The following is a 20604-nucleotide window of genomic DNA, read 5'->3' on the forward strand; positions in this document are numbered from 1 at the left end:
TCTCCTCTTAACCCCAACGTACTCCATGATTCTGGGGGTATCTTATACCAGAGTCCCAGAGACCTGTTTGTTGCTGCTGGACCATTCTGTTGCTATCTCCTCCTAGTGTTTGTCTCCTCCTTGTTTTCAGGTCTCTCTTTCTCCCAGCTTGTGGCGGTGTGGAGAGGAATGCCTTTGTTTCTCACCCTCCCTTTTAGCCCCTTCTCTTGTTTTAACATAAACCTCACACCTTGAAAGAGAGAGTGAAGTTAAAGAGAGAGCGAGCACAAGGCTTATGCCTAGAAGGCAGCTGTAACAGTAGTTGTGTGAAGTGATTGATTGAAATAGCTCTGTGAATTGATAGATTGATGTTAATATCATAGACTGAAATAGTTGTGTGAATTGATACCGTATTTGCCTGAATCCAAGATTGGGTTATTGTTGTTGTTTTAAATTCTTTGATTTTAGAAATTGAGGGGTTGTTTTAAATTCAGAGTCCTCTGCCTTTGGAGTAAATACAATTATTTATAACATACAGGTTATACAGGTATAACCTGTATTTAATCTTAAGGCAGTTGTCTTAAATTCAGTGGCATCGTCTTTTTCAGGTTAATACAGGTAGATTTATATTAATATATCTTAGACTGAAATAGTTGTGTTAATTTATAGATTATTAATATGATGGATTGAGGTAGTTGGGTGAATTGATTGATGTTAATATCATAGGCTAAAAGCCTTTATGAACTTGTGCGAATTGGCTTTTAATGTGTTTCTGACCGAATATTCTTGAACAAGATGTAATCGTCTAAACTCTTCATTAGTGACATTTACTTACTTACTTATCCAAATAGGTCTGGCTGTGCCCTTGTGCAATTCCCCACTGCTTATGGCAGAATATGGAGGGACTCTTTTAACCCCTAGCTTAAATGTAGTTGAGCACAGTGGTTGTATCACAAAACACTTGCTTGATAGTTTCAAAGGTGGACTTTCTATGACCCTCAGAATTGTGTGTGTTTGTTTTCATTAAGGACGTCCTCCGGGTCCTGAAATGGAGTACTGCACTGACAGAGAGTCCTATTCGCTGGCTGCTGGCTTAGCTTTGGGCATGGTTTGTCTAGGGGTAAGTGCTCCTCTCTTAGCATTTGCATGATGCTGAATTCCTTGCCCGATGTTAATTCAAAAGCAGCATCAGTCTGTTTGCCAAATAGCTACATGTTTCAAGCTCTCTGACCACAAACAGATCAAGATGGCTGTGGCTACATCCAATTCATGACTGTTTTTTGCAGAGCACGAACGGACTGCTTAACCCTTTATTGTCGGTTCTTCCCTCAGCATGGCAGCAACTTGATAGGCATGTTGGACCTCAATGTGCCTGAGCAACTGTACCAGTATATGGTGGGAGGCCACAGGCGCTTTCAAGCCGGGATGCACCGTGAAAAACACAAGTCTCCTAGTTACCAAATCAAGGTGATAATTTTAGTTTTCTGAAATCATTACTGTAATGTAAAGAGTAGCTGCTATGGCACGGAGAAACCTTTGTACCCTCTTGAATGTCCTGTTCATCTTTTGTTAGGAATAGGTGTAATTAATTAGTTTTTAATTTACACCTATTACAACTTTCTTCCAGGAAACTCAGCAGCATTAATGGAGCTCCCAGGTAGTCTCTCATTTATGTTACTGACTAGGCCGGCTTTGTTTCAGAGAAGAGACTCCATCAGGTATTTCTTGGCCCAGCTGCTACACAAAGTAAATCTGTTTTGAACAAACTGTGTACATGCTGAAAGGCATCATCTCATATTGCGCGGGAGGAGGCAATGTTAAACCCCTCCTGTATTCTACCAAAGAAAACCACAGGGCTCTGTGGGCGCCAGGAGTCGAAGTCAACTTGACGGCACACTTTACCTCTAGTGAAGCAGAATTCATGGAATATTAGAGTTGAAAGGCACCATGGAGAGCTTCTGCTTCAATCCCCTGCTCACTTTAGAAAACTACTACATCTCTAGAAGATGGCCTACTACAAATATGTATATACCGCTTTTCAACAAATGTGTCCAAAACGGTTTACATAGAGAAATAATAGATAAATAAATAAGCTGGCTCCCTGTCCTCAAAGGGTGCACAATCTAAAAAAGAAACATAAGATAGACACCAGCAACAGCCACTGGAGGGATGCTGTGTTGGGGTTGGATAGGGCTAGTTGCTCTCCCCCTGCTAAATAAGGAGAATCGCCACTTTTAAAAGGTGCCTCTTTACCCAGTAAGCCTCTGTTCGAAAACCTCTTGAGAAGGAGAGGCCACCACTGCATGAGGCAGCCTGTTCCATCGTCAAACAGCTCTCAGAGTTAGGAAATTCCTCCTAACAACTAGCCCGAATCTGCTTCCTTGTAATTTCCACCCACTGATTCTAGTCCTGCCCTCAGGAGCAACCGTGAACAAGCCCATTGCTTCTTCAGTGTGACAGCCCTTCAGATATTTGAAAGGACTTCTCTTCTCCAAGCTAAACATACCCAGTCCTTCAGCCGTTCCTCATAGGACTTGGCAAATCAGTCTGAACGATTACTCCTTGTTTCGACAGGAAGGAGACACCATCAATGTGGATGTGACCTGCCCCGGTGCAACTTTAGCACTAGCGATGATCTACCTCAAGACTAACAACAGGTATGGGGTTTTAATTAATATTAGAATCACAGGGTTTAAAATACCTCCTCAACCTGCCCTTCCTATACCTCTTCGGATTCTGCAGTTCAGAGCCGAGTGTGCACCACAACAGCAGGAACTGTGTGGGTTTTTTGGTGGTTTGGGGGGCAGGGGCAGTATTTATGTATTTATCGCATATATATACCACTCCATATAAAATCGCTGGGCAGTTTACAGATTAAAACACAGCAAAATAAACCTTAAATCATATAAAACAAATTAAAATAACCATCAATAAAATGTATGTATTAATTTAATTTAATTTAATTTAAATACTGCCTGACTCCAAAGGCTCTAGGCAGTCCACAAAAATAAACATAATAAAGAAAATATAAATTGAAGTGTTAAAACAGCAGTTTTAAACATTCAAGTTTTAAAACATTATAAACTAAAAGCCTGATAAAATAGGTGCTTTTTGAAGAGTTATTTAAAAACAGCCAGAGATAGGAAGGTTCTGATTTCATTTGGGAGCGTGTTCCAGAGTCCTGGGACAACCTTAGAAAAAGCCCAGTTTGGGGTTACCAGCAAAGGAGCCGGTGGTAGATATACTGCACCAACATTCATTCATTCATTCATTCATTCAATTTCTATACCGCCCTTCCAAAAATGGCTCAGGGCGGTTTACACAGAGAAATAACAAATAAATAAGATGGATCCCTGTCCTCAAAGGGGTCACAATCGAAAAAGAAACATAAGATAGACACCAGCAACAGTCACTGGAGGGATGCTGTGCTGGGGGTGGATAGGGCCAGTTACTCTCCCCCTGCTAAATAAAGAGAATCACCACGTTAAAAAGGTGCCTCTTTGCCCAGTTATCAGGGGCTAACAGAAAGCTGTATAACAGAAAGTTCCAGATTGCTTTAGGGCAAGGGTTCCCAACCCATGGTACTCCAGCTGTTGCTGAACTACAACTCCCATCATCCCCAGCCCCAACAAATTGAAGCTGGGGATAATGGGAATTGTAGTTCAGCAATAACTGGAGTGCCACAGGTTGGGATCTCCTGCTCTAGAAGGCGAGTCGAGCTACATGGCATTGACTCTGCAGCCAGTCAGTTTAAACCCTAAAAATGAAATACAATCCATCCATCAGAACTGGGCGGGGGTGGGGAGAGCGTTGTCAGTGCTGAGCTGACTTTTTTAAAACCACAGGACAATTTTGCTTTTCTGCTTTTTATTTGAAATAAAGCTACCATTTGTTACTTTGCTAAACCAGTTATTCTCCACTAGACCATGGCCTGCTGCAGAGGTCATGTTTCCTGATGTCTTAACCATGGCTAAGAGGCTGGGATCACACGGTGTGCTTGTGTGCTCCTTTTCTTCTTCCCATTCCCTTTTCATTGTTAACGTTTCATCTGCACTCCTCGGTTTCCTAACCAGGGTTAGAAGTGCGGTCAAGAGACAGGGAAATGTTACATCTGTGTGATGAACCTAAAATTTAAAAAAGCTTCCACAGGCATTTCCTACATTTCTCTAACGCCAGTTTCAGAGCAGTTTTTGGGGCCTCTGCAACACTTTCATTAAAATTATAGTTAAGTATATAAATATCGAATGCCTGCGGGTACTCCCACCTGTCACAAAACACAGGCTCTACTATGCCAGGTATTCTCGGGAGCATGGTGGTGTCAATTGCCACTCAGTACAGGGAAGGAACTCTTGCACGTCAGTGGGAGCCATGGCAATTGTGCTTCTGCAAGCCCTGCTGAAATGAATGAGGTGACAGGAGAGGTGCTGGAGATTAGAGGAAGTGGGTAAAATGGCAGGCAAATTCAGCTGGTCAAGCCATGCTCCACTGAAGTGGGTAAAATAGCAAGCAAATTCAGCTGGTCAAGCCATGCTCCACTGAAGCACGTCTTCAATGCTTCCCTAAACAAGCCGTTTTAATTCACAAATCTTTTTCTACTTTTTGTATTTTGCTAGATCCATTGCTGACTGGCTTAGAGCTCCAGACACCATGTATTTGTTGGACTTTGTGAAACCAGAATTTCTTTTATTAAGGGTAGGTTTTACGTTTTGTGTTTGCTCTTCTGTTATGTCAGCAGCTCCAAGCAGAATGATTTACGCAGCCTTACTAAGAGTTGGGTTCCACGTCCCTGAAAATAGTTCTTATGAATTGCTTTTGTGGGTTTCACTTTGAACACTCATTCTGATGTTCCTGCCTAGATTGCTCCGGGTTAGGCAGCGTGTGGCTCTCCAGATGTTGCTGAACTGCAGCGCCTGTCATCCCTAGTTGTAATAAATTGTGGCTGGGGGCGATGGGTGTTGTAGTTCAGCAACATCTGGAGAGCCACATGTTGTCTGCCTTGGCTTAAACCATGCTTTCTTCTTCTTCTTTTTAACTTATAGTGCTTGTTTTAATTCCAGATAGTTCCATCCTGCCACTGCTTAGGGTCACTTTGCCTATGAGTTCCTGCATGCAAGGGCAGTTGCGGCCAGCACATGTGTACACAGGAAAAAAGTAAAATAAAAGAGGGGTGTGTGTGTGTGAGAGAGAGAGAGAGAGAGAGAGAGAGAGGGAGAGGGAGATCTCATCACTTGACAGTCTTTCTACATTTGGTTGTCTGCCTTACAATAAGTTTATGTGTGAATTGTCCTTTGATATTTTCAGCAGCATAAAGTAACATAATAAAAGGCAGTTTTAACTCTGAAAGGTGGGAGCCCTATGCAGATATTATGTTGCATGTGAATTCAGGTGTCTGTACACACATACCTGTTTTTGTCTGAATGACTGTGCTTGTTAAAAAATAAAACCAGGTCCAGACCGTCTCAAATACAGGTACAGATGGGAAATGTACAGCTAAACATGTGTTCAGCATAACATGTGAATAACTGCATGTGTTTACACATCTGTGCATGTATACAGTTGGTCTTGTGGTAGCAAGCATGAATTGTCCCCTTTGCTAAGCAGCAAAGCAAAAAAAGCATGGTGGTCCACCATGGTTTGCATTTGAATGGGAGACTACATGTGAGCACTGGAAGATATTCACCTATGGGATGGGGCTGCTCTGGAAAGAACATCTGAGGTTCAAAGTTCCCTCCTTGGTGTCCCCAAAATAGGGCTGAGAGAGACTCCTGCCTGCAACCTTGGAGAAGCCGCTGCCAGTCTGTGAAGACAATACTGAGCTAGAGAGACCAAGGGTCTGACTCAGTATATCGCAGCTTCCTATGTTCCTATTGTATGTGCATTGGAAATAACTTGTGAATGGGGCTATAGCATCTTGGGTAATCTGAAGAAGAGTGTTGGATTAGGACTGGGGAGACTGAGTTCAAATCTCTGTTCAGCCAAGAAGCTCACCAGGTGACTCAGGGCCTGTCACTTATCTCTCAGTCTAATCCACTTTAAAGGGTTGTTGTGAGGATAAACATAACTATGTACATCACTCTGGGCTCCAAGGAGGAAAAGTGGTATATATGTAAAAATAAAAACATATATAAATTTCAGAGGCAAGAAAAGGAGTTAAGTCATGAGGGTTGTGTTTTTTTAAATGTATAGCTCTTTAAGAATTTAAAGCAGACCTATCTTGTTTCACTATTTGACTCTGAACGCCACTGTCTGAGCATAAATAATTCAAAGCAGTAAATTGACAATGAAAGGTTTGTGAAGTGGAACACTGACATATGTAGTACGGTAATTCAGAGAGGGCTTGAATTCTTTCATAAGAGTTCAAGGTACTTTTCAGTTCTGAATTTAAAATGGATCTGTCTGTAACTTTTCTGATTATTTTTGAAACGATTAAATTGTTTTCCCATTTCTGAGCTTTTCCCCACACTTTGTTTTTCTTTATCATATTCTAATTGTCTCTTTCTTCGCAGACACTTGCTCGCTGCTTGATTTTGTGGGATGACATATTGCCCAGCTCTAAGTGGATTGATAGCAATGTGCCACAGGTAAGCAGCATCCATCCAATGAGCCTGTTACTCTGACAGTGCAATTCTATGCATGTTTACTTCTAATCAGATATTGTTTTAATTGTGTTTAATAGTTTTAACTTTTTAAATTTTAATTGTTGAAATGTGTTAATCTTTTTATTGGTTGTTTTTATTGCTTTGTAAACCACCTAGAGAACTTGTGTTTTGGGCGGTATAAAAATATGTTAGTTAGTTAGTTAAATAAATAAATAAATAAAAGTGTTTTCAGTGGGGATTGCTCTCAGGAAAGTGTGCATAGGATTCCTGACTTAAAGTTGGAACTACTCTGGTGTGGTAGTGGTAGAAGAAAAACTTATTGCATAACCCTAATGAGAGAAGGCTCTCCCTTGTATTCACTTCCATAAAGCTGTGGAAACCTTTGACAGAGTTGAGAATTACCAGTTTACATATCATTTACACAGCTTGAGGCTGGGGTACCTGTCAGACCACATTTGCCCATATGAACCTGCCAGGGCCCTCCACTCGTCATCTTAGGCCCTGCTCATGGCCCTGCCACTAACAATCCAATTGGTAGGGATTAGAGACAGGGCCTTTTCAGTTGTGGCCCCTCAGCTTTGGAACACCCTCCCTGAAGAGTCACCATGCCTCCCTCTCTCAGTGTTTTTTAAAAAAACAACTAAAAACACATCTTTTTAAAGAGACTTTTAATGTTTCACCTTTGCATATATCTGGTAGGTTCTTTAGTTTTTAGTTTTTATAATTCTTAGTTTTTTGCTTTAATAATTTAATTTGGAATTTTAAAAGCTAATTCTGATTCTGGTTTTAGCCTGGATTTTTAATTTGTTTAATTTGGTTAATTTTATTAGTCTGATTTTATATTGTAACTGTTTTATAAATGTTGTGAGCCACCTTGAGCAATAATGTATTGGAGGGGCAAGGTATAAATATTTTAAATAAATAAATTATAAACAAATCATGTTTCTTACAGATTGTGAGGGAGAACAGCGTTTCCCTTCATGCAACTGAAATGCCTTCATCAGAAGATCTAAATCTGGAAACACTGGCGTAAGTAATACAAAATAACCACCAAGTCAGATGGAGTGGGTTCACACACACAACAGCGGTACTTGAGGTTTGCGGTAGCACCCGCAGCCCCATGAGTTTGAGTCCCCTGCAAGCCCAGTTCTGATATGCTGAGATTGGCTGGGCCCTAAATATCTTGGGTGAGCCTTATAGCTATGTGGAACCAAGACTTTTAGGACCTTCTCGTGTGCATTCTATCAATATAAAGTCAATACAATGGCAGTAGCAAATACCTCGGAAAGGGAAATAGTTAGAAATTGAGGCTCCCCTGCCAGCCTCAGATTAACTTGGAGATGATCCAATTTCTTCACTCACAAATCAGGAAGAAATTGGATCATTTTCCAAGGCCCCTGTCTGCCCCCCCCCACACCCCTGCCCCCCTCCCCCAGCCTTTTATTTACCTGTCTGCTTCCAGTGGATACAGCAGCAATGCCTGGAGTGTGAGAGGGTTTATCCCCTGCAGCTGCCCTTTCTGGTGGCCCTTGGGATTTGGAATCTTCCCACAGGCTACTGCTAATTATCAGAAGTGAGGCGGGGGCAGGAACAGAAATATCTTCCTCTCTGCACTGCTGCAGCGGCTGCATGGATAAGTAAAGGACTGGGGAAGAGTGTGTTTTGTAGAACTGACAGGGAAGAGGGAAGAGAGCCTGGTGAATGGTTCAGTTCTTGGACTTGGAGAAGAACTTTGCTGGCGTTAGAAGCTCACTCTTCCATTTGAGCTAGGCTTTTATTAGCCCCCCAAGTAATTTTCAGAGCTTGGAGAAGTTCGCCAGCATAGTTAGGGATAACTTTGCAGATTCTCCTTCTTCCTCTTCTTGTTGGAGCCAGTCCTTTGAAAGTCTTCATGGACTGGCTCCAGACTATGAGTGACTGAGGTTAGGTCCAGTTTCTCCAAGTAGGGTTGCAGCTGGCGTATCAGCCGTAGCTGGTAAAAGTCTGGGTTCATTAGACAAGGAAGAGCCCCTGCATAACTTCACTTGGTTTGGTCTGGAGACAGTGGCAGCATCCTCAGTAAGTGGTGTTTCTTTGACTGGTCAAGTCAGTCTTCTGGGGTTCTCTTGAGGATAATGTAGCCAGCATGTTGCAGAGCTCAGATCATCGCACAGCAGTTTTTGACTGAAAAGAAACTGACCACCGCTGTTTCGATATACCGTTCACAATTATTTGAACATCCTTTCATGCCAGCTGTTTCCTTTTAGGCAGGCTCATGTCTACATCATTGCTGGGGCCTGTTTATCTTTGGGTTTTCGATTTGCTGGTTCCGAAAATCTGGCTGCCTTTAATTGTCTGGTAAGTTGGTAGCTAGCCAATTGCGTGGTAGGTAGCTAGAATTGATTGTGGAGCAGCTGAACCTGGGAAACATGCCTGCCCTGAAGCTCCAGCCTGCCTTTGGTTTGAGTGTTGAGTGAATTTCAAGCTACCTCATAGTATCAGGGTACTTGTGAAATCCTGGTTAGGACATGTCTGAAGGTTGGAAAGTGACTTTCCTCCACTCCTCTGTTGCACGTGGTTTGGCTGGCTGGCTGGCTGGAGGCATCTATTACCAAATCCATTGCTTGCTTGAGCCATCAAAATAGAAATGCAATGTCTTGGCATCTCATGCCTGGGACAACCTGTTTGCTCCTGCTCCCTGCTTGTGGCACACAAAACCCACATCATTCCTATTAAAATCTATAGGAAGCAAATTCATGGATGTGAGTGTCACTCATTTAAAATTATATAGATAAACAGATAGTGAGCCCGTTGGGGACAGGAAATCATCCTATTTCGTTTTCTTTAAAACAAAAACAAAAAACCCTCAACACTTTGTGAACCTTTTTGATTGAAAAGTGGTATATAAATATCTGTAATGTTGTTGTTATTGTTGTTATTTCAGGCCAAATTGGGTTTATTTTTGTAGATGGGTACTATTTGTTGCTTGTTTTCCATCCTGCCTTCCACCAAGGCAGCTTTATTCTTTTACCATTTTCTGCTTTTCACTAAGTTGTATTACAGTTACTTGCTTTTACTCCCTTCAGCTTTTAGCCTTGCTGTGGGGTGGCATCTCTTCCCTTCTGCAACTAGTTCTGCACCTTGTTATTGCCTTTTATCTCCTCTCACTCCCCTTGCCTGTAAGCAATTGGGTGGCCTGTTACCTGGCTATGCATTTCCTTCCTTTGCCCCCACAGGAGTGCAGGTCTTTTTACTGTCTGAGAGTAGACAGGAAGGAACCAGATGCAGGAGGAACCAGGTGCAGCACCTGAGTATCAATAGAACAAGCAGCTGTTTCATTACAACAACAAGATAAAGGTCCAAATTGTAGTGATAACACACCAGAGAATGCCTGTTTGCAAGTATTATAAGCACCAGTTACAGTGTCAGGCTCTGTTCATGAAACTGGAGCCATAACTGAGAAGGCCCTGAGAATATACAGATTTCCTGATTGAGGTCTAGATTGTCTTTTAGGTATTGTCTGATTCTGTTGTCCTATAAAATAAAGATGCAGGGTGTTTCTCTGGTGCGAGATATTGTAGCTAAGTGTGGGAGGGACTACATCAAAGACCACAAGGGTGTGTGGGTGTTGTGCATGTGTGGGAGCCCAGCGTCAGTCCCTGGCCCCTAGTTGCTCACTCTTTAGGCACTCACTTACCATCTCTTCCTTTTGAATTCCCCTTTCTAGTACACATTTGCAAAAGATTTCATGAAGTGCTTATCCTCGGCTACAGCTTCCATAGTAAGTTCCCCCAGATTTGCTGTTAATCAGAATGAAACTTGTGATTTTGGTTTAAATCTATTGCGGTCTGCTCCTTCATCACCCCATCCCAGCCCACGCATCCCCAAACACGACTCCCCTCCCCCGCCCCCAGCCAAGTGTCTGTTTGGAGAGCAGAAAGGTTTGCTCCCCAGAAAGCCGCAGTGCTGTGTTTGCCCCCCGGCCTTGGGAAAGGGCTTGGAGGCTCCTCAAGAGCTATTGTGCGTTTGCAGCCTCCTGCTGTATTTGTGGATCTTGGGCTCAGGGCCCAACCTGCTCCTGAAACCAGGAGGACTGGTGGAGATGCAGAATGCTTCTTATAGATGTGGTGGGTGCTTTTGTCTAAAAACCTCAGAGCCCATGTATACATCTATCACCAAGCTAAACCAAACCTGAACCCCAGAAGTGGCTCAGAGACTGTCTTCAGCCCTATTCACACATTATCTTGCAGACTCATTGAAGTGTCTTTACACATGAACATGCTTTTGTCTGAGAGACTGTACATGTGTTCATGTTAAAAGAGAATCTGGGTACAAACCCTCTCAAATGCGGGTACAGACAGGAAAGTGCACTGCTGTATGTGTGTCCCACATAAAGTGTGAATAACTGATGTGTGTACACATCCAGCTGCAGGGGAGTCACAGCAGGAGAGAGGGCACGCCCTCATCTCCTGCCTGTGGCTTCCAGCGGCATCTGGTGGGCCACTGTGCGAAACAGGATGCTGGACTAGATGGGCCTGATCCAGCAGGGCTGTTCTGTATGTGCACACAGATTGTACATGCAATGAACACAGCGAGTAAGGCTTTCAAGTGAATCGGAGCTGGACCTGAACCTGAAATAACTTGGTTGCCTGAACTGGAACCAAATCCCTCAAACAGTGCCCTTCATTGTAAGGCCCAGGGCCTAGTGGTGGCCCCCATGTGGCCCCCTGACAAGTGTTTATTCGGCCTGTGTGAAGCTTTGACCAAAGCTGAACATTCTGGACAGTCCCCCTGGCACCGTGTGGAGACAACCGTTCTCTCTGTGTAGTGCTACGCTTTGCCCGGCGCCAGGAGTGGGCTCCTTGAAGGGAAATGGAGCCCCCTTGAGCCCCTGCAGTGTCTTGGAAGGTATGCAAAGAATGCTGGGAAGTGTAGCCCTCCACAGGGGGCTCCTCCTAGAGCTGTGAAGAGAGGGCTCCGTTGCTCCTGAAGGGCCCTCCCAGCACCGAGAAGAGCAAAGCACTGTGCAGAGGTCGGCACAGTAGGAAATAGCTCTCACTTTGAAAAGTTGGGGTTTTTTTTGGGGGGGGGGGGGTTGGCCAAAGTGACCCCTGCTCAAAAAATGCTGCAGATCGCTGCCCTAAAAATGAAAAGTGGGAACTAGTTCAGTAATCAAGCACTCAGGAGATTATTTTAAGGGGTGGAGAGGGCTCTTTTCTGTTCCAGCTATATTTGGAGAATCTACTGTATTTTCCGGCAGAAACACCGCATTGTCCACACTGAGGGGAAAAAGCTGGAATTGTTTTACCATCAGAAACGCCACATTGGCATAAACGCCGTAGTTAAACCAAGCCAAGTACCAGTAAATCAAATAAATATGGCTATTTGAACTGGGGCACAGTTTCTAAAAGCGCAGCACCCCGGGCCCAACCTGGCCACACCACCACCCGAGCAAATCCCCTTCAGGATAGAGAGCAAGGGGCCAAAATGCCCCCACGCAGAGCCCAAATGGCCATGGAAAATGGGAAAGGGGGGGCAAGCAAACCCCGGGCCAGGAAGACCCAGCTGTGCTGTCGCCACTGCTCCTCCGTTGCTTTGAGGCCCTCTCGGCCAATTGGAGCCTCTCGTCTCGGCCACGTGGAGCTTCCCGCCCTGCTGTGCTGCCACTGCGCCTCCTTCTGCCGCCATTTTTTCATGTAAGCGCTACATCGGCGTAAACTGCCTTGGGGTTGTTTTAATGAAATGTGGTATACAAATTCAACAATAAATAAAACAAATAAAAAATGCCGCAGGTGCCTTAAAACAACTTTTAAAAAAGCATGTGCCACAGTATTTACTTTGGAGAATACAGTATATTTCCCAGTGATTCATTTGAAGAGAAGAAGAGCAGGAGTAGGAGAGATTGGTAGGCAGGGCCTCCTCCTGGGCCTGGAGTAGAGGCTTAACTGCCCACAAGATGCTCTTGTTGGACTAGGACCGGGGAGACCCAAGTTCAAATCCCCATTCAGCCAAATACTTGCTGGGTGACTCTGGGCCAGTCACTTCTCTCTCAGCCTAACCTACTTCACAGAGTTGTTGTGAGGAGAAACTTAAGTATGTAGTACACCGCTTTGGGCTCCTTGGAGAAAGAGTGGGATATAAAATGTAACAAAACAAAATGTGGAGGATTCCTGAACTGAGGCTGAAAATTTCTTGGTTTCCTGGGCATTGCAGTTCCTCCTTGCTCCCATTCTACTATTCATCCTAAACAGGGATATTTTTCTTTTTATCCTATTTATATATTTTTAAACCCCTTTTAGAAATTTAGAAATAGTTTTTAAAAGAATAATTACTTTCCTCAAAATCTGTGAAAGTGAAAGGATAGAAAATCGAATTTGTGAGACAACATTAATACACACAGAGTACTAGCATTACAGAGCTGAACCATTACAGATTTGGGTTGGCTCCACTTCAGGTTCATCAGTATTTTTTAACTCTGTGTTTCAGTTCCAGTTCAGACACAAACAACGCTGCTATTTCATCGTTTTCAGCTTTCATTTTGTAGCACAGCATTGGAAGCAAAAACATTCTGTATTATTATGCATGAAAAGTATATCTAAACCAGCCCAAAACCAATTCATCGTGTCTGAACCAGCTGACTGAACCCCTTTTTGAAGCTCGTGTCTGAACCGGAACTGAAAAACAGAGTTAAAAAATACTGATGCACCTGAAGTGGAACCAAACCCAAATTTGTAATGGTTCAGCTCTGTAATGCTAGTATTTCTGTACTCTGTGTGTATTAATGTTTTCTCGCAAATTAGATTTTCCATCCTTTCACTTTCACAGATTTTCTTCGATAGATGCTTAAAAATATTGGTCTACATCAGGGGTTCCCAATCTGTGGTACTCCAGATGATGTTGATCTACAATTCCCATCACCCCCAGATACAATTTGTTGTGGCTGGAGATGATGGGAGTTGTAGTCCAACAATATCTGGAGTTCCACAGGTTGGGAATGCTTGCCTGACATCAAAACTAGGAGTTACGTGTGGGAAGCACTTCCATTCATGCAGGGGAGGAGTGACTTTTGGTGACCTCCCCCTTTCCCCTGCAGCCATCTGTGCTTCCCAAAAATATGTCGCTGAGGGTTGAAGGACCCTATGCAGAGGAAGGCAAGGAATGGTCAAAAAATTTCCCTTTTTCCCATACTGATGCAGAAGTGTTCAGTACACCCAACTCCTACTTTGGAGGTTAACCACTGTTCCTGGATTGCTCTATAAACAATTGTTTCCTGTGGTGATTTTTCATTCATAATAACATAAGAACAGCCCTGCTGGATCAGGCCCAAGGCCCATCTAGTCCAGAATAGCTTGTGTGCTCCCTCTTATTCTCATGTGCCTGGCTTCATTGAAGACATCCTGGCTTGTTAAACCACAGTTTGCTCTGACGTCCATACTGAGAAAGCTGTGGTTTGAGTAAGGTTTGCCATCTTGATCTGTAGAGAGGGCTCAAAGCATACTTTATTATTATTAATGGCTTATCATTATTAATTATTATTTAAAATATTTATGCCCTGCCCCTTCAGTGCATTACTGCTCAGGGCGGCTATGGATGCCATGATTTGTTTATTTATTTATTACACTAGCCAACCCGCACAGAGCATCTGTGTGCTCTTTGGGGCTGGCTGTTCCCTTCTCCCTCCTGCCCCACTCTCCCCCCTCCCTTCTGCCCCACACTCTTGCCTCTCTTCCCCTCCCTCCCACCCTACTCTCTCTTGCCCGCCCTCCCCCTCCCACCCCTCTCTCTCACCCTCCTGCCCCAGTCTCTCCTGCCCTCCCTCCCCTCCCCTGCTCCTTTCTCCTGCCCTCCCCCTGCCCCACTCCCTTGCCCTGCCCCCTGCCCCACCCTTCCCCTCTGCCCCACCCTTCCCCCTGCCCCACTCCCTCTTGCCCTCCCCTCCCCCTCCTTCTTGCCCTCCCCTCCCCTTCTGACTTCCCTCTTCCCCTCCCCTTTGCCTCCCCCTCCCCCTCCCTATTGCCCTCCCCCTTGCCCACCCCCTCTGCCCTCCCCCTTGCCCACCCCTCCCCCTTGCACTCCCCCCTCCCCCTGCATTTTTAAAAGTTCTACTTACCGGGCTGCCGCCACCGCTTCTCCTTCCGGGCGGCGAACAGGAAAGTCCCGCCGCCCGGTTCCCTCCCACCCCAGTCTCCCACGGGCTCCTCCTGGCCTGGCCAGCGCACCTGGCCGAGAGCCGCCTCCGTGGCCTGTCCCGCTGGCGGGCCCGCCACATGAAGTGCCACCTACGTGGCCTGCTGTGCCCGCTGCCGCCGCTTGCCAGTCTTTGCGGCCAGTGGCAGGCCAGCCACCTCTCCCCCCATCCCCACCTTCTACCCCGGTATCGGGGCCAGCCGCTGGCTGTCTGCCGCCAGCCAGCCGGCCACCTCACCACCTTGGCCCTCGGCTGGGCCCGCCACCACTTTGCCGTGGCCAGGCTGGGCCCGCGACCACCACCCATCGCCAGGCTGGGCCTGCCAGCGGCCATGGCTCACAGCGGCCAATTCTCCTCCTCCTGGATGTGCCAGCCAATCAGGCGCCTCCGCAGCCCAGCCAATCAGCTGGGCTGCCGGGACGCATTTTTCCTGGCCACACCCAGGAGAATTATATATAGATAGATAGATACATTCATATCCCGCTCCTCCCCCGAGAAGCTCAGAGTGGTATACATGCTTATTTTTATCCTCACAACAACTCTGTGAGGTAGGTTAGGCTGAGAGATACATGACTGGCCCAGAGTCACCCAGTGAGTTTCGTAGTTGAATGGGGATTCAAATTCAGATCTTTCCGGTCCTGGTCCAACACTCCAACCATTACGCTATTCTATGAAACTGAGCACTTGAAAGAGGAGGGATGGTGAGGTGGGGGGGACTCTACAAACCTGCCACTCATTTGTGATCCAGCAAACTGTGGTTTGTTGGACTAAAAATGTGATATCTGAACTGTATTTTGAGAGAGAGTAAATTTAGGGATTCTGTCAAGCAATCACAAGGAAAGCATTCTTCTTGCATGGGATGGTTTAGATCAAGCCTGCTCAACTTGGGCCCCCCAGCTGTTTTTGGACTACAGCTCCCATAATCCCCAGCCACAGTGGCCAATAGCCAGGGATTATGGGAATTGTAGGCCAACATCTGCAGGAGGGCTGAAGTTGAGCAGCCCTGCTTTAGATGATGCTGAAGTCATTGGGACAAATATATGTGAAACTGATGAGGCTTGCGTATTTGGTGTGTGTTTTCAAATGAGGTTTTTCTTTCTTAATAAAGGCCTTATTGTCTGAACTTAGGACTGTTTCCCTTGCCTGCTTATTTAGAATGTGTAAAAGCGGAACTGACAGCTTCTCTCCTCCGTATATCTTCAGGCAGGCCACTATAACCTGGAGACTTGTCTGAGTGTGGTGTTGCTCTCCCTGGCAATGGTAATGGCGGGGTCGGGAAACTTGAAAGTCCTCCAGCTTTGTCGTTTCATGCACAAGAAGACCGGTGGGGAGATGAACTATGGATTCCATATGGCACATCATATGGCTCTTGGACTCCTCTTTTTGGGAGGGGGAAGGTAATATATTGATGTCTCCTTCCTCATGATCTATATGCATGCTAACAATTCACATAACATTATAGGCTGTTATAATGACCAAGGAACCGGATACCTATGCCATTGTTGTTCAAGAAGATTACAAACAGGGGTGTTCGTACGTGTTCCCAAGATTGCTGGGCAAGCATCGAAATTAGTATCTGGGGTGGCCTAGTAATGAGAGAATTTCAGTCTACGTTTGTTTTTTTAAGAAAACAAGTTTCCAGTCCTTATTACTCTGGATTTAAAATACTATGGGTAGGTGTCTAGTAAAATCTCAAATGGCAACAGGACTGAACAGATATTGCAGGGATTGGGAAATGACGCTTCGCTGCCCTGCATAGTTTCATTATTCCATGCTGTGGCTACTGTTCCCTTCCACACACTTCCTACACTCCCCTCTCCTCCAGTTTCCATACCTTCCCATGTTCTGCTTCCTCACAATGAGGGAAAATGCATTCAAAATTCATTATAAACCTAGATCTTGCAAGGGAAATAAAGTATACAAAATAAAAGTTTGCAAATACGCTTAGTTAACATAAGCTTCAACATAGGGCAGCACTTGTAACCTTTCCTTGGAAAAGATTTGATATTACTTTGGAATGCAGTTTGGGTGTGTGGTTTTGCATGCATCCTTGATTATATATATATATATTTTAAAAATTTAACCTGTTGCTTAAAAGTCTTTAAGTGTTTTGCTTAAATATTAATACCTGGCCCACATCTTCTGCAGCTCTAAGATGGAGGGCAGCACATTCACAGAATGAGTGGAGAACAGCTGCATTGAAGACTTCTTCTGCAGCCCAATGCAGGTGGAGGGGGAGGAGTGAGTTATTTTTGCTTCTCTTCCCTCTCTCCAAAAGCCCTTTTTGCTCCCAGTAATATGTCCCTGATGGTTGTACAGCCCTCGGGGATATAGTCCTGGAAGTGTAAAGGGCTTTTGGAGGGAGAGGAGAGAAGCAAACAGCCTGCAACACAGCTATTCTTCAGCCATTCTGTGAGGATGGAGCCCTCCTTCCAACCTCATGCTGCTCAACATGTGGGCCACTTGGTTTCCTGCTTTACAAGGATAAGTGGCAATTCTGTGCTCTGTACTGCCTTGGGATGTAAAACCCCAAACCAAACCCAAGCTGCTGTTTCTTTGCAGGTACTCACTCAGCACTTCAAATTCTTCAATTGCTGCTCTTCTTTGTGCCCTGTATCCTCACTTCCCTGTTCACAGCACCGACAACAGGTAAGCCTTAACAATGAGTTATGGTTAGAACACAATCCTGAAAACCAGTTGGGACCAATGGATAGCATATACACCATCCGGGAGACTTGGTTTCGACTCGCATACTTCTCTTATTCATCTCAGAAAAACAGATGGGTGCCGATGGAAAGAGACATTCCCTAAAAGATTGCCTTTACTCGCAGGTATCACCTGCAGGCTTTGCGACATCTCTACGTGCTGGCATCTGAGCCCAGGCTCCTTGTCCCTGTGGATGTGGATACAGACACCCCTTGCTATGCGCTGCTTGAGGTTACGTACAAGGTAGATGGATTCTGTCAGGCATGGCCTGGAGGGCTGAATGAATGGAAACAATGGCCAAGGGCATGCAGTTTCCCATAATATATGGGTGGGGTGGGAGGACCATTTCTTCTTCTTCTTCTTCTTCTTCTTCTTCTTCTTCTTCTTCATCATCTGAAATTCTCCATAGCCTTAGGGGGGTGGAGCAGCCTCACAGGAAGCTGCCATATACTGAGTCAGACTATTGGTCCATCTAGCTCAGTATTGTCTGCACAGACTGGCCGCGACCTCTCCAAGGGTGCAGGCAGGAGTCTCTCTCAGCTCTATCTTGGAGACGCCTGGGAGGGAACTCGGAACTTTCTGGGTGCAGATGCTCTTCCCAGAGCAGCCCATCCCCTCTCTTAGGGTGCTCTCATGTGGTCTCCCATTCAAATGCAAACCAGGGCAAACCCTGCTTAGCAAAGGGGGGGCAATGCATGCTTGCTACCACAAGACCAGCTCTCCTCCTCTCCAGTGGCTTCTTGAAAAAGATGCTATAAGTTCCAGTCATAGAACTTGCATGTCGTCTCATTTCAACCATAGTGTGCATGCAGTGTGCTTTCTTGGATTACAAAAATGGTTCCAAAGCATGTTTTTGTGTTTCCAAGGGAACCCAGTGGTATGAAGAGACAACGGAAGAACTGATGGCACCCACCCTTCTGCCTGAACTTCACTTGTTGAAGCAGGTATACAACAGAGTTCGGTGTATGGGCAACAGATTGAAAAGAGCCGGTTAACCTAGTGAGAAAGAACAGGTTTGAGGATTGGGAGAGTGCAAAGAACTTTCCAGCCCCTCTTCAGCTTCCTGGTCCTCCTCCTGACAATATTTGAATCAAAGCAATTCAAGCAATATAAATCACCAAGAAGGCAGCTTCTTAATTGAATTGAATTTCTACATGTATATCCCACTCTTCCTCCAAAGAGCCCAGAGTGGTGTACATAACTATGATGGGTGAACAAAAATCTTCATTATGATTTAACTCTTAAAATAAATATGCTGAATCTTCTAGCTGTTGTTCTGTGTGTGTGTGTGAGTGTGAGAGAGAGATCTAACGGTTTCTGTCCTAAAACAGTTTGGCCGAAATAGTTTTCAGAATTCATCTGTAGAAGAGGAACAATTAACTGAAGGTGAAAAATGTTGCACTATGGCTGCCTCCCACCCACTCATTGAGGGTTCCCCACCTCCACACCAATTGTTATAAAGAACAGGTTGGAAGAACTCATTCTTTAGAAAGAATACAAAGAGTTGACAAGCCAACATAAAAATTAATAGAGAAGCAGTAATTTTTAAAGCCAGTGTATTATAGTGGTTAGAGTGTTGGACTGGGACTGGGGAGACCCGAGTTCAAATCCCCATTCAGCCATGAAACTCTTATGAGAGTAGTTTTCACTGCTGCTGCTTTGTGTGTTACTGTTTTATAGAGATCTATTATATTTATATTTATATTTAATATCTGCACTTTTTGTATTTTAATTGTGCAGTCTTTTAATTATATTGTAAACTGCTTTGGGATTATTTTAATGAAAAGCACTATAGAAATCAATCAATCAATCATAATAATTAAAATAAAATAAAATAAAATAAATGAAACTCACTGGGTGACTCTGGACCAGTCATTTCTCTCTCAGCCTGATCTACCACACGGTTGTTATGAGGATAAGCCTGACCATGTATATGGTTATACATGTAAACAAAACTATGTATATGTCAGGTATCTTGTTGCAACCTTGAGCCAATGTGGTGTGTGCACGTATACTTGTGGCCAGGCTGCTACAGGGAGAGGACTGTGGGAGCGAAGGTGGGTGGGAAGCAGTCATAACTGAACATTATTCGCCTTCAGCTAATTGTTCCGCTTCTGTAGATGTTTTCTGCACATTATTTGTGCCAAGCTTTTTTAGGATAGAGACAGCTAGATAAGGGCACACACACCACCCCATTGTTATATACAGAACAACAGCTAGAAGAGTCACCATATTTATTTTAAAGAGTTAAATTATAATGAAGATTTTTGTTACCCAAAATGCCAGGGAGCTTTACATTCACCCATCCCATGGCCCCGTGTGAAAAATCTGTCCATGCATGAGTGAGAGGATGATATCGTATTTACTCAAATACAAGATGAGGTTTTCCCCCCAGTTCTTTCCTGTTAAATATTATTTATTTATTCATTTATTCATTCTATTTCTATACCGCCATTCCAAAAATATAAAGGTAAAGTGTGCTGGCAAGTCGGTGTCGACTCCTAGCGCCCACAGAGTCCTGTGGTTGGCTTTGGTAGAATACAGGAGGGGTTTACCATTGCCTCCTCCCGCGCAGTATGAGATGATGCCTTTCAGCATCTTCCTCTTCTTTGGAACACTCTTCCCCTGCAGATTCATTCAGCCCCCTCCCTGGCTGCTTTTAAGGCCGTTCTTAAGACCCACCTGTTTCACCAGTCGTTTGCCTTTTAATTATTATTATTATTATATTTTATTGTTATTGGTATTGTTGTTCACCGCCTAGAGTCTTTGGAGGAGGCAGTATATAAGAAAATTTTAATAAACAAACAAACAAATAAATAAATATCGCTGCTGCCCAGTATAGGTGTTTCCCATATCTGGGAAACGTATCAGTGTGGATTCGAACTGGCAACCTCTGGCTTGCTAGTCAAGTCGTTTCCCCACTGCGCCACTGACCCCTGTTTAATATAGTGGGGGTCATATTGAATTCAGGGTCCTCTTGCTTTTGGGTAAAAATTTAACCTGTTTAACCTCTGTCTTTTAAGGCGTCACCTTACGTTCAGAGGCACCTTCTATTCGAATAAATGCGGTACTTCCTTTTGGAGCAGCCCCTCACTTCTCATCATGGGGTGCAGCTCCAGACAGCCCTTAAACTTGGGGAGCAGCCACCGGAAG

The 20604-nt window shown here is 44.6% G+C and overlaps 1 protein-coding gene across 5 annotated transcripts in view; it reads left to right on the forward strand.

Moving 5' to 3' along the window:
* ANAPC1 (anaphase promoting complex subunit 1) overlaps window positions 1–20604 on the forward strand; it is a 117843-nt gene that overhangs the window by 79466 nt on the left and 17773 nt on the right. For 4 of the 5 annotated variants that reach the window (XM_053313539.1, XM_053313517.1, XM_053313530.1 and 1 more), the window contains exons 30-41: window positions 1008–1099; window positions 1312–1446; window positions 2554–2636; window positions 4593–4671; window positions 6486–6560; window positions 7531–7607; window positions 8825–8915; window positions 10285–10338; window positions 15949–16142; window positions 17308–17394; window positions 17577–17694; window positions 18318–18395. In XM_053313539.1, coding sequence (XP_053169514.1) covers window positions 1008–1099; window positions 1312–1446; window positions 2554–2636; window positions 4593–4671; window positions 6486–6560; window positions 7531–7607; window positions 8825–8915; window positions 10285–10338; window positions 15949–16142; window positions 17308–17394; window positions 17577–17694; window positions 18318–18395 — 1163 coding nt within the window. Of the gene's footprint in view, window positions 1–1007; window positions 1100–1311; window positions 1447–2553; window positions 2637–4592; window positions 4672–6485; window positions 6561–7530; window positions 7608–8824; window positions 8916–10284; window positions 10339–15948; window positions 16143–17307; window positions 17395–17517; window positions 17695–18317; window positions 18396–20604 lie in introns of all 5 variants that reach the window. The other variant, XR_008320729.1, reaches the window with a different exon arrangement.

The sequence above is a fragment of the Hemicordylus capensis genome, chromosome 1 (assembly GCF_027244095.1).
Source record: "Hemicordylus capensis ecotype Gifberg chromosome 1, rHemCap1.1.pri, whole genome shotgun sequence".
NCBI classification, from domain to species: Eukaryota; Metazoa; Chordata; class Lepidosauria; order Squamata; family Cordylidae; genus Hemicordylus; species Hemicordylus capensis.